Source organism: Ranitomeya variabilis, chromosome 5 (assembly GCF_051348905.1).
Source record: "Ranitomeya variabilis isolate aRanVar5 chromosome 5, aRanVar5.hap1, whole genome shotgun sequence".
NCBI lineage: Eukaryota > Metazoa > Chordata > Amphibia > Anura > Dendrobatidae > Ranitomeya > Ranitomeya variabilis.
In genome coordinates this window covers 211,914,143-211,926,396 of record NC_135236.1, presented here as the reverse complement: position 1 = coordinate 211,926,396, position 12,254 = coordinate 211,914,143, and the positions used below count along the sequence as shown (strand labels likewise).

General features: G+C 40.9%; 1 protein-coding gene across 2 annotated transcripts in view; it reads left to right on the top strand.

Moving 5' to 3' along the window:
- Positions 1–12,254, top strand: part of WDR72 (WD repeat domain 72) — a 563,678-nt gene that overhangs the window by 506,554 nt on the left and 44,870 nt on the right. For both annotated transcript variants that reach the window (XM_077263771.1, XM_077263769.1), the window contains exon 20: positions 10,533–10,628. In XM_077263771.1, coding sequence (XP_077119886.1) covers positions 10,533–10,628 — 96 coding nt within the window. The remainder of the gene's footprint in view (positions 1–10,532; positions 10,629–12,254) is intronic.

Below are 12,254 nucleotides of genomic sequence, written 5' to 3'. Positions count from 1 at the left end.
TCTGAATCCATACTATACCACCATATAGTCCGTCATTACTTAGCAACAGGTTCCATCTCTGCACGGTGGACCCCGGGCTGCGAACACACCTTACACTATCTTTCTAATTATTTGGTGAGTTCCGCTAGCCCTAACACATGTATTATATAGTCATTACAAACAGAGTGATGTATTTTAAGTGTTTATTTCTGTTAATGTTGATGATTATGGGTTACAGCCAATGAAAACCCAAAAGTCATTATCTCAGTAAATTAGAATAATTAACAAAAAACACCTGAAAAGGCTTCTTAAGCGTTTAAAAAGGTATCTTAGTCTGCTTCAGTAGGCTCCACAATCATGAGGAAGACTGCTGACTTGACAGATGTCCAGAAGGTAGTCATTGACACACTCCACAAAGAGGGTAAGCCAAAAAAGGTCATTGCTAAATAAGCTGGCTGCTCACAGAGTGTATCCAAGCATATTAATGGAAATTTGAGTGGAAGGAAAAAGTGTGGTGGAAAAAGGTGAGCAAGCAACCGAAATAACTGCAGCCTTGAAAGATTGTTAAGAAAAGGCCATTCAAAAAATTGGGTGACATTCACAAGTAGTGGACTGCTGCTAGAGTCATAGCTTCAAGAGCTACCACAAACAGACGTATCCAGGACATGGGCTACAAGTGTCCCATTTCTTGTGTCAAGCCACTCATGACCAATAGACAATGCCAGAAGTGTCTTACCTGGGTCAAGGAGAAAAGAACTGGACTGTTGCTCTGTTGCTTAGTGGTCCAAGGTGTGGGTTTCAGATGAAAGTAAATTTTGCATTTCATTTGGAAATCAAGTTCCCAGAGTTTGGAGGAAGAGTGGAGAGGCACACAATCCAAGCTGCTTGAGGTCTAGTGTGCAGTTTCCACAGTCAGTGATGGTTTGGGGAGCCAAGTCATCTGCTGGTGTAGGTCCATTGTGATTTTTTTAAGACCAAAGTCAGCGCAGCTGTCTGACAGGAAATTTTAGAGCACTTCATGCTTCCCTCTGCCGACAAGCTTTTTAGAGATGGAAATTTCATTCTCCACCACGACTTGGCACCTGTCTACACCGCCAAAAGTACCAATACCTTGTTTAAAAACAACAGTATTACTGTGCTTGTTTGGCCAGCAAATTTTCCTGACCTTATGCACATAGAGAATCTATGGGGCATTGTCAAGAGGAAGATAAGAGACACCAGACCAACAATGCAGACGAGCTGAAGGCTGCTGTCAAAGCAACCTGGGCTTCCATAACACCTCAGCAGTGCCACAAGCTGATTCCCTTCATGCCACGCTGCATTGATGCAGTAATTGATGCAAAAGGAGCCCCGGCCAAGTATTGAGTGCATTTACTGAACATACATTTTAGTAGGCCAACGTTTTGGATTTTAAAATCATTTTTCAAGCTGGTGATATAAAGTGTTCTAATTTACTGAGATAATGACTTTTGGGTTTTCGTTGGCTGTAAGCCATAATCATCAACATTAACAAAAATAAACACTTGAAATACATCACTCTGTTTATAATGACACTATCTATTAAAAGAGTTTCGCTTTTTGTATTGAAGAACTGAAATAAATTAACATTTTGATGATATTCTAATTTTGTGAGAAGCACCTGTATTAGATATGTCATAGATAGATAATAAATAGATAATAGATAGATATTGTATAATAGAGAGGTTGATGGATAGAATAGATGGACAAACAGCAACAGATAGATAGACAGACAGAGAATGAATGGACAGATAGAATAGATAAAATAAAAGTAGTAAAGCAGACAGCTGTCAGTTGATGTTATCAGGATGAGAATACCAGCCTGCAGCCACCCCAGAAGTGGAGCATCATATTAGAGGCACCAATTCTGGCCTTTGCCTTCACTCTTCCCAATTGCCCTGGTGTGTTGGCAATTGGGGTAATGGGCTTGTGGTTAATGGCAGCTGTGACTTGCCAAAAATTATGGCTGGCTTCAAGCCCTGGAGTTAGTAAATGAGAAGTGTCTATCAGACACCCCCATTACTAGCCCGTTATTTAAAAAAAACCACACATACACACACAAAAAAAACAACTTTATTTGAATTTCCCTGGTTCAACAATTTATAAAAAAAAATGAAAAAAAAACAAGTAGCTCCAACGTAGTCCACTGAATCTGATGTAGTCCACAAATAGATACTAGAAAACCATAAAAAGAGAGAAATAAAAACAAGACACTGTCCATTCTTCACCATTCTATTAGTAAGTAAGGTTCCCACGTGGGTCTGACATAGGCAAGCGCTTCCCTTGATGTTCCCTGAGTCCAACGATAAAAGCTTGTGGAGACTTGTTCTGAGTCTTCATAGGCTTTTAGCAATATCCACTCCCGGCTTACGCTGTGCTCTGCGAGATCCAGTGGCTCTGAAGAGCAGTGATGTCAGTAATGTTCCCGCTCACTAGAATCATTGAATCTCAGAGGGCATCTTGACAAGGCAACTCTGAGGGTGCTCATGATTGAGTGACAGTTCAGGACTGCAGTATTGTAGTGCTGCTGGCCTGAACTACAGTATATGCGTTCTAAAGCTGCCATGTGATGGAGTCTTGCATCTTCAGCATCAGAAGCACAGTGGTAATGAAGCTAGTTAAGATCAGGAGCTAATGGTGCATTGCGGTAAACTTGGCCTGCCACGTGGCACTTCTTAAAGGCTCTGCTGGGAAGCATTTGTAAGCACTCTACATGTTCAACCAAGGTGCGTATGCAATGTAGCTGCTTCATATATGTCACAGCACCTCCCAGCTATATTATTAGACAATAATTGCAGATTGCTTGAGCATTGTCATTCGTTGCAGGATTCTTCACAAACTGCTTGGTTTTATCAATTTGCATGCAATTTACAATGAGTTTCTAATAATACAGCTGAAAGCTACTGTGACTTCTATAAGGCTTTGTGGGACTGCAGCTATGTAACTCTGCATCAATTACCAAGCAAATGGCAAAAGGGTTGTCTGTGACTTTTATATCGGTGGAGTAGCCTTAGGATGAGGAATCAATATCTGATCAGTGGGGATGCGATACCCTGCAGCCCTGTTGATCAACTGCTCCCGGTGCGAGCGGGTGTTAAATGTGCTCAGTTGTGGAGCTGCACAACACAGTTCCATCAGCTGTTTGGAAGCCATGACCGAGTATTGCACGTCTTCCCTGTATACATAGGGGGCATATATGTAGTACCCATACATGGCCAAGATTGAGTTGATGGAGCTATGCAGCAACTAAGCACATCTCGCCTCTACCTGCAATTGGAAAAACTGATCGTCAAGGTGTTGCATCCCTACAGATCATCGTTTTTCCTTATTCTAATAATAATAATAATAATTTTTATTTATATAGCGCCAACATATTCCGCAGCGCTTTACAACTTATAGAGGGGACTTGTACAGACAATAGACATTACAGCATAACAGAAATCACAGTTCAAAACAGATACCAGGAGGAATGAGGGCCCTGCTCACAAGCTTACAAACTATGAGGAAAAGGGGAGACACGAGAGGTGGATGGTGACAATTGCTTTAGTTATTTGGACCAGCCATAGTGTAAGGCTCGGGTGTTCATGTAAAGCTGCATGAACCAGTTAACAGCCTAAGTATGTAGCAGTACAGACACAGAGTGCTATTAACTGCATAAAGTGTATGAGAACACGATGCAAGGAACCTGATTATGTGTTTTTTTTTTTTTTTCTGTTTTTAATAGGCCACACAGGGATAGTTAGGTTAATGCATTGAGGCGGTAGGCCAGTCTGAACAAATGCGTTTTTAGGGCACGCTTAAAACTGTTTGGATTGGGGATTAATCGTATTAACCTAGGTAGTGCATTCCAAAGAATCGGCGCAGCACGTGTAAAGTCTTGGAGACGGGAGTGGGAGGTTCTGATTATTGAGGATGCTAACCTGAGGTCATTAGCGGAGCGGAGGGCACAGGTAGGGTGGTAGACTGAGACCAGAGAGGAGATGTAGGGTGGTGCTGAGCCATGGAGTGCTTTGTGGATGAGGGTAGTAGTTTTGTACTGGATTCGAAATTACGCTACTGTTTTGGGTTAGCTCAGGACCCGTTTGATCGGAGCTGGTGGCAGCGACCGTGTGCAGACTTTTGGGTGATTGTAGCGACTGCTGCTTGATAATTATTGTTCCTGCCTGAGCGGGAGTAGTTATTGCGTCGCTGCAGCCTGCCCAATAGCCAGTACATAGCAGGCAGCCATTCTGGCGACTAAGTACCCTAGGTGCAGTACCTAATCTGACCTGACAGTAAGGGGGGCGCCAGCGAGCTGCAAGTGTTAAGTGGAACTGTAAGCGGGATATACCCAAATCCCTGCAGTTCATGGTATATTGAAGAGCAGTGGGATACCTAAAATAAGCCCCTGCTGTAAACTAAGAGGTCAATAGCATTGTGTGTGTTTTTCATCACATTGTGGCAGTGGAGGGGTAACTAAAATAAGCCCCCGTGCGCATGTGATAGCCGTCTGTTGGTCTAAAGTCACACCAAGCCGTGACTTATTCTAAGGATAAGTCATCATTGTACAAACCCTGGGCAACCCCTTGGTGTTAATTGAGTGTAGAAATGTACAATCAGAAATGTATGTTAAACATAAGAATTGGAAAGTGAAATCTGGCACATTCCTTAAGGGAGAAAAAATATTTGCGCATCTTGAAATCTTATGCGGTACAAAAATACTGTACATGTCATATTGGAGTAATTCCCTTTGGGTAATGGAAGTGGCTACCGTGTCACTTTACAATACATTTTCAGGCTGAATAATGTTTTATGGTTTTCTGTTTAAATGAAACTTCAACTTAATTATTCAGCTATACATTTAAATGTCAGATCAGGTTGGAAATAACATGATTGTTTTGCCCCTTTGGGAAATGAATCTTGACTATGATGAAAACTGTAATCCCATTATTTTAGGAGAATTCTTTTTTTTTTGCTTTGTGTTTAAAAATCTCCGGGGAATGTTATGTTTAATAAGTAATGTATTGTTCTATTTCTTCAGAGCATGTGTACTTTGGTAATATCTAGATAGATACAAACAGATAGGTATATAGCCATCAGCTCTAACAAATCAAAGCATACACTCAGTAAGACTTTTGAATGTGTCATGTGAACGGGGTATATGGCACCAAGATGTTAGCAGTAAATTATTTAAAGGAGTATTTCCATTTCAAAAACTGATATGTCTTCCCTTAATGGTTGGTGAGGGATCGATTTTTGTAACCTCACAATATTATTAGTATAGTGCCAACAAAATCCATTGCATTTTACAGAATTCTGGCATAAAAGCTTAAAAATTTTGCAACTTCTGCTGTCTTCATTCCAGATTCTCCCAGTTCCACCAAAATGGCTGAACCTGGGGCAGGCGGCCACTGCTCATAAAATTCATGACGAGTGGCAATTTTCATTAAGCCACAATTCTTTGAATTTGTATCATGGCGTGCACAGAGGTGTATGCCACTCATTCAACCCTCTTGATGAATGAAGAGGCAAACGCCTCTTCATGAATCAGAAGCGTCTGACTCCAGCAAATCTTTTCATCAAGACTGGCACGATGAAGCGGTCCTGTGGACCTTCATTTCTGGGTGAGGTTGGATCACAAGCAATCATTATAATAATAATAATAATTGCATTTCTATCAAAATATGAAAATGGTTGCATTCAATTGTGTTAAAGCATGTCAATGTGAAATACATGAAGTGGGAATAGCAAAACAGCTTTTGAAATTTCGGAAAAATACATGGCATGTTTAGCACAAAATTTGACCAAATAGTATGAGCCCATCAACCATCATCAAGGTAATCTCATGAATCTGATGGGTCCCTGACCTAACTGCCCAGTGTGAACACTTACCTATGGCTAATATCTGAATGCATGGGTCAATATAACCACATCTCTTGGTAAAGCCTACATTTATGGGTTGGTCAGAATCTGATGTGATTAAATGTAGTTAAAATCACCACATGGTGAAGGGTGGAGTGCTCAGTCAGAAAACTTAGCATATACAGTAAATAACAAAAAAACTGACCGGCACATCAAGAACTAGTCTGGACAGGTGCATACCAAAAAAAGCAACTGATATATCAAAATTTGAAAATGGTTGCAGTCAATTGAGTTAAAGCATGTCAATGTGAACCAACATATTCCGCTGCACTTTAGATTTTAGAGGGTATTTGTACTGACAGTCAAAGACATTACAGATTAACCACAATACATAAATCAACAGATACAGGAGGAGTAAGGGCCCTGCTCGCAAGCTTACAATCTATGAGGAAATAGGGGAGACACGAAAGGTGGATGGTAACAATTGCTCTCATTGTTCTGACCAGCCATCATGTAAGAAATCGGGTGTTTATGCAATGCTGCATGAACCAGTAACCAACCAGTATGTGTAAAAGTACAGACACAGAGGGCTATTAAATGCATAAAGCAATACAAGGATATAAAGGATACAAGGATCCTGATTATGGAGAAAATGTTGAATGGGCAACACAGGGATAGATAGATAGATAGATAGATAGATAGATAGATAGATAGATAGATAGATAGATAGATAGATAATTATGTTGATGCGGTAGGCCAGTCTGAAGAAAAATGTTTTTAGGGCATGCTTAAAACTGTGGGTATTGGGGATTAATCAAATTATCCTGGGTGGTGCATTCCAAAGAATAGGCACATCATGCAAGAAGTTTTGGAGATGGAAGTGGGAGGTTCTGATTATTGAGTGTGTCAACCTTAGGTCATTTACAGAATGGAGGGCGCGGTTAGGGTGATAGACTGAGATGAGGGAGAAGATGTAAGGTGGTGTTGAACCGTGGAGAGCTTTGTGGGTGAGAGCTATAAGTTCATGTTGAACTCTGGAGTGGATGGGTAACCAGTGCAATGACTGGTACAAGGTAGAGGCATCAGTGTAACGGTTGAAGAAGAATATGATCCTGGCTGCAGCATTCCAGACAGATTGGAGAGGGGAGAGTATGGTAAGAGGTGAGAACGAATAACAGCCACAATAAGAGTTTTTGCAGAGTCGAAAGTATGAAAAGGTTGAATTTTAGAAATGTTTTTGAGGTGTAGATAACAAGAGTGAGCCAGCGATCGGATGTCAGGGGTGAATGAAAGATCTGAATCAAGTAGGGCCATAAGACAGCAGGCATGTTGCTGAGGAGTAATGGTAGAACCACACATGGAAATTGCAATGTCCGGAATACATAGGTTAGTTGAGGGAGGAAACACAAGGTGTTCAGTTTTTGAAAGGTTCATTTTCAGAGAGATAGAGGACATGATGTTGGAGACAGCAGTAAGACAATCACTGGTGTTTTGTGATAATGCAGGCATGATGTCAGGAGTAGAGGCAGGTACGGACTAGGAAATTCAGCCCTGGCATTTGCAATCACACAGGCCCATGTTGTCCCCTTTTCCTAGCACCAGATGGGGATATATTACTAATAGTACCCTGGATGGAGGAAAGCAAGATTTACTACAAGACCAATATTTCTAATGATACCTGTGGCCTGCTGGGGTAAGTGACGGAGTCAGTGACTTGTGCTCCATCACAACTGTTAACAGTATGGCTGTCTTGAGAACACCAATTCTGTTAACAACATGTTAGATCTAGCGGAACGCAGCAAATAATTAGCAAGATAGAGTAAGGTGCGTTCGCAGCCCGGGGTCCACCGTGCAGAGATGGAACCTGCTGCTAAGTAATGATGGACTATATGGCGGTACAATGTGAATACACACACGGGTTAACTTCACCCTGTGTGGAGGAAGCAAACCCTGTTGCATCACAGGGCCGCGGTACCGCACCAAGAGCGCAAGCAAGGAGTCCCAGAACTCAATCCCAAGACACAGGATTTGAGTTCATATGGACCTCTTGCGCTCGACACCGCAACTGGGGTGTCAATATTAATAAAGATGCACGAGAGTGCGTGCGGTGCTGCACTGGCGGACGCCACTAACCACCCAGGCTTGGGTCAGGAAAGTGCTGTGAAAGCGCACGGTGCCGCACTGGCGGTAACAGCAATAGACCCTGTTTTGTGTGTTACGTGCTGATGTCTAAGTCGGGTGCTAGATATCAATCATCCACCTTACGTGAGCAGTCATTCAATAGGGATGGGATATTTAAGGACGACTTGCACTCATCAACACACACATATACAAATTTACACTAGTGCATGGCCGTGCGGTCATGCAAACCTTTTATAGCTGCAGCATGTACAGGACCTTCCCAGAAGGACCAATAGGAAGCTGCCACAGAAGTTGAGCACCTTCAGGACCTTCCTGGAGGACCAATGGGATCTGCTGCAGTATCTGAGCATGTGTCCCTCGATCTCCAATGGGAGATCTTGCCCTGGGCATGCTCAGAAGAGGAAAAGCAGGACTTAGTCCCAAAAGCATCTGCTCGCCACTGCCCAGCACTGGCTTCAATGGCAGAAGCTGGAAAAGAAGCAGTAACCCTATGCACAGAGTGAGACTGAGCAAGACGCTGGGACCAACGTCTCCACTGAGCAGACTCCACTGCGGCTGGAGAAGAATGGGAGACCGCAGTGGAAATGGTTTGAGATTCCCCCTGTGCAGAGGTGGGAACTCGACACCTAACACAACATAGCAGACAAGGCAGTCCACGACCAGACAGGCCTTTTTGTCATTTGCCAGATGGCCAGTCTGGCCTTGAGTAAAGGTGTATAATTTGGTTTCATCAACGTAGAGATGTACTGGAAACTAAATCTACTGATTGTTTGTCCAATAGGGGCAGTATATAAGCAACACCATATACTACCAGTATGCCATTAGCTAATTAGATGAAAACACTTCCTTTATGACCTGTAAGCTGCATGATAGAGCCTCCAAGGATTGGGGTTGGCAGAAGTGTCTTTCAGCAAGGTGATAAATCCTTTCAACCTGCAAAAATTATGGGAGCTGGGGATCATGACAAAAAGACATTTCTTACATGTGAGTATTCTGAAAATATACTATAACTGTTTAAGTGGGGAATACTCTTTAACAAAATTAGTACTGAAAAGGGTTGAAAAAGTAAATGAATCACAATTTCTCAGTAACTTTTTAAACTGAAATAATCATCTTGACTTGTCTACTCTAATGCATTGCTCATGGGCAAAGGCCAGGACTAGAGATGTTTGAATATATCAGAGTGTAATTTAATTCTACTTTAATTTTACAAAAACCTGAATTCGCGAAAATCCAGATTTATTGTAAATCATTTTTGCGTGTATTCAGCAAAAAATAGTGGCAGCTGGCTGCTGGCTTTTGTACATTAAAATTCCTTCAAAAGGTAAAAACTTTAAAAAAAAAATCTTATATTCGCTTTACCACTCATCTCTCTGCTCCTTTGCTCCTCACTCACTCTTTTGGTCCTTGTTGTATCTTTTGATTCCTGCTGTGAGGGCTAAAATCCCTGAGGATCGGAAATTAGGGGAGGTGAGCAATAAGGTGAGGATGAGAATGTTTTCATGTTTTAAATGTTACATTTGTTATAGTAAGGGACATTACATTTGTTTAGAATAATTTCTCTGAGAATTGAATTTCCTAGAAAAATATACGCAAACAAGAACGTTTTAATTTTGCCTGATCCACCAGTCTCTAGTCAGAAGCGTTGTATATCAGATTGGGCATGTTTGTGTGGTCTTATCACAAAATTAAAATGATACCTTTGGTGCTTGTAGAAGAAAAGACCTAGGGGACATTTTGGCTGAGGCTGAGGACTACCTTTATGGGCTGCAAAACCACTATGTAAAGATGCTTATAAAATAAAGGAAAATCCTATCTATCCAGATGTGTGTGTATGCTGTCATGATAAAATATTTAGATTTGAGAGCCCTCAGTGGTTGATACCTTTTAATGGCTAACTGAAAAGATGGTAACAAATTGCAAGCTACTGGCACAAAGATATATATCTTTCCTGCTGTCATAATAGAAATTTGAAAGGAGCCTAAAGTCCCCCATACACATTGGACTAATTTCGGCTGAACTCTCTGATATCAAAGGGTTTGACTGACACTCTAATGGCTCAAGTCATTAATGGAGGCCTCAGAAAACAGATTTTCGGGGGAGTAAAAGTTGTGGCATGTTCGATTTTGGACCGCTGATCCTTTTGTTCTCCCAGAGATATGTCTAGTGGTGGCTCTCTCAGAACCACAAGACCATTCAACTAAATGATCACTCCTGTCAATGGAGAGCCAGCTGACAGCCACATAATTTGTATGGCGTGCGTTAGTCTTATTATGTTTATAGGCTCACACTCTACATTAAGAGTTGGAACTAGCCAACCTTAGCGACCTCTCCCCCCCAGCCCCGTTCTATAGCCACTTATGTCTGATTGACAAATATGCAAGGATGCACGGTGTTTTACATGAAGGAAGTTGAATCGTTTAAATGGAGGCTCAATGAAGGCGTAAAATACTTGACGCTTTTATGCATCATTTAGCCACTTATGATTAGATTGCCTTTTTATTGAATGTATTTTGTTTTCAGACGTAACATCGGCTCCTTTTTATTTCTAGTCCCTGATGCTTCAGCAAAAAATGAAAAAGTAGTAAACTTCCAAGAGCCAGAATCCATCATGGACAAGAGTGGACTGGAGGACCCAGATAGTCCAGGTAAGTAAGAATTGGACAAAATATGCTATTAATTATCCTTCCTCATAAAATGCATCAGTCTAATACCTTTTTAGCAGCTACTGCAGCAAATTAGTAATCACCTCTAATGGTCAAGCAGCACAGAGCTTATTCATTTTGCTCTTTCATCAAGAACTCACGACTCAGATTGGCCAAAGGCTTTATGACTTTAAAAGAAAGCTGACACGACCACTTCATTATAATTAGTTTTAGACTGAAGTCTTTTTTAAATATATGTGCAGGGTCCAACCTCTGAGCGTATGCTCGCCGAGCGTGTCTGAGTAAAGAGCTGATTTTAGAGAGGCTGACATAAGCATACTGGCCATACGGAGCTTTCATTAATCTGAAGTCTGACCTATACACATTTCTTGTCACATTTTACCATTTTTATCTTTTCAGTGCACAAAAAAATATGTCTTCCTAAATACTATAGTGTTTGAATGGTTTTGTATCGTTGTGTAGCGGCAAGTATTTCATTATTTGGTGCCCTGTCATTGCAATTTATTTTTCACCATGTTTAATTGCACCTAATATCTCGCATCTGTGTGATCTCAAATCCGTGATTCATCCCCTCCGCTGTCTGTCAGCTTAGTTAAGAAATTTCAAAGTCTTGTAGCTGTGTTGACAGGGGGCAGCTGACGGTAGTCACCTGACCGGTCCCCAAGGAAAAGGGCTGAGATTTCATCTTTGTGCAGCCTGCTACTATACACAGCCATGTTTCCGCACATTTATGATGCAGTTTGCTCATCATCGGCATCAAACGGTGCCACGATCAACACGTCCCCTTCTTTTTTAAGCATTTTTAAGTACCCAAGCATCAGGTTATATAGTTATTAGACGTGTGCATTCTCCATGTAGTGCCGCGGGCATTGCTTTGCGCATCTCAAAGTGATCAAACGAACAATTGGGACTGCACTATGAGAACCCATTGGACCAAATGCAAGCACCGACATCAGTCATATCTTTGGTGTATACATATATATATATATATATATATATATATATATATATATATACATAATAGATATGCTATAGGTTTTCTGAAAATCAATAATGAGTGATCTCTGAAATCGGCATGAAAGGAGCATGAAGAACCAGCTGTGAGTGCTAGAACCCAAATGGTAATTAACAAATTAATTCCCTATGATACACAGAATAATTAAATTACTAGATATATATGGTAATACATCTAGTAATTTAATTACTAACATTTAATTATTCTGCATATCATAAGGAATTCATTTGTTAATTACCATTTGGGTTCAAGCACTCACGGTTTGGGTTGTCTATGCTCCTTTCATGCCAATTTCAGAAATCACTCATTATTGATTTTTTTTTAGAAAACCTATAGTAGTGCTCCCCAACTCCAGTCCTCAAGAGCCACCAACAGGTCATGTATTCAGGATTTCCTTACTATTGCACAGGTGATGGATTTCTTGCCTTTCCAGGTTATGCAATTATCACCTGTGCAATACTAAGTCCTATAGCATATCTCTTTCATTGGATTATTATTATATCACATATAAAGTTACATATTTGATGAATTTATCTTTTCTTTATATGTCCTGAAAATGTAATATCTATACATTTCAGTGACCCTGAAATGAC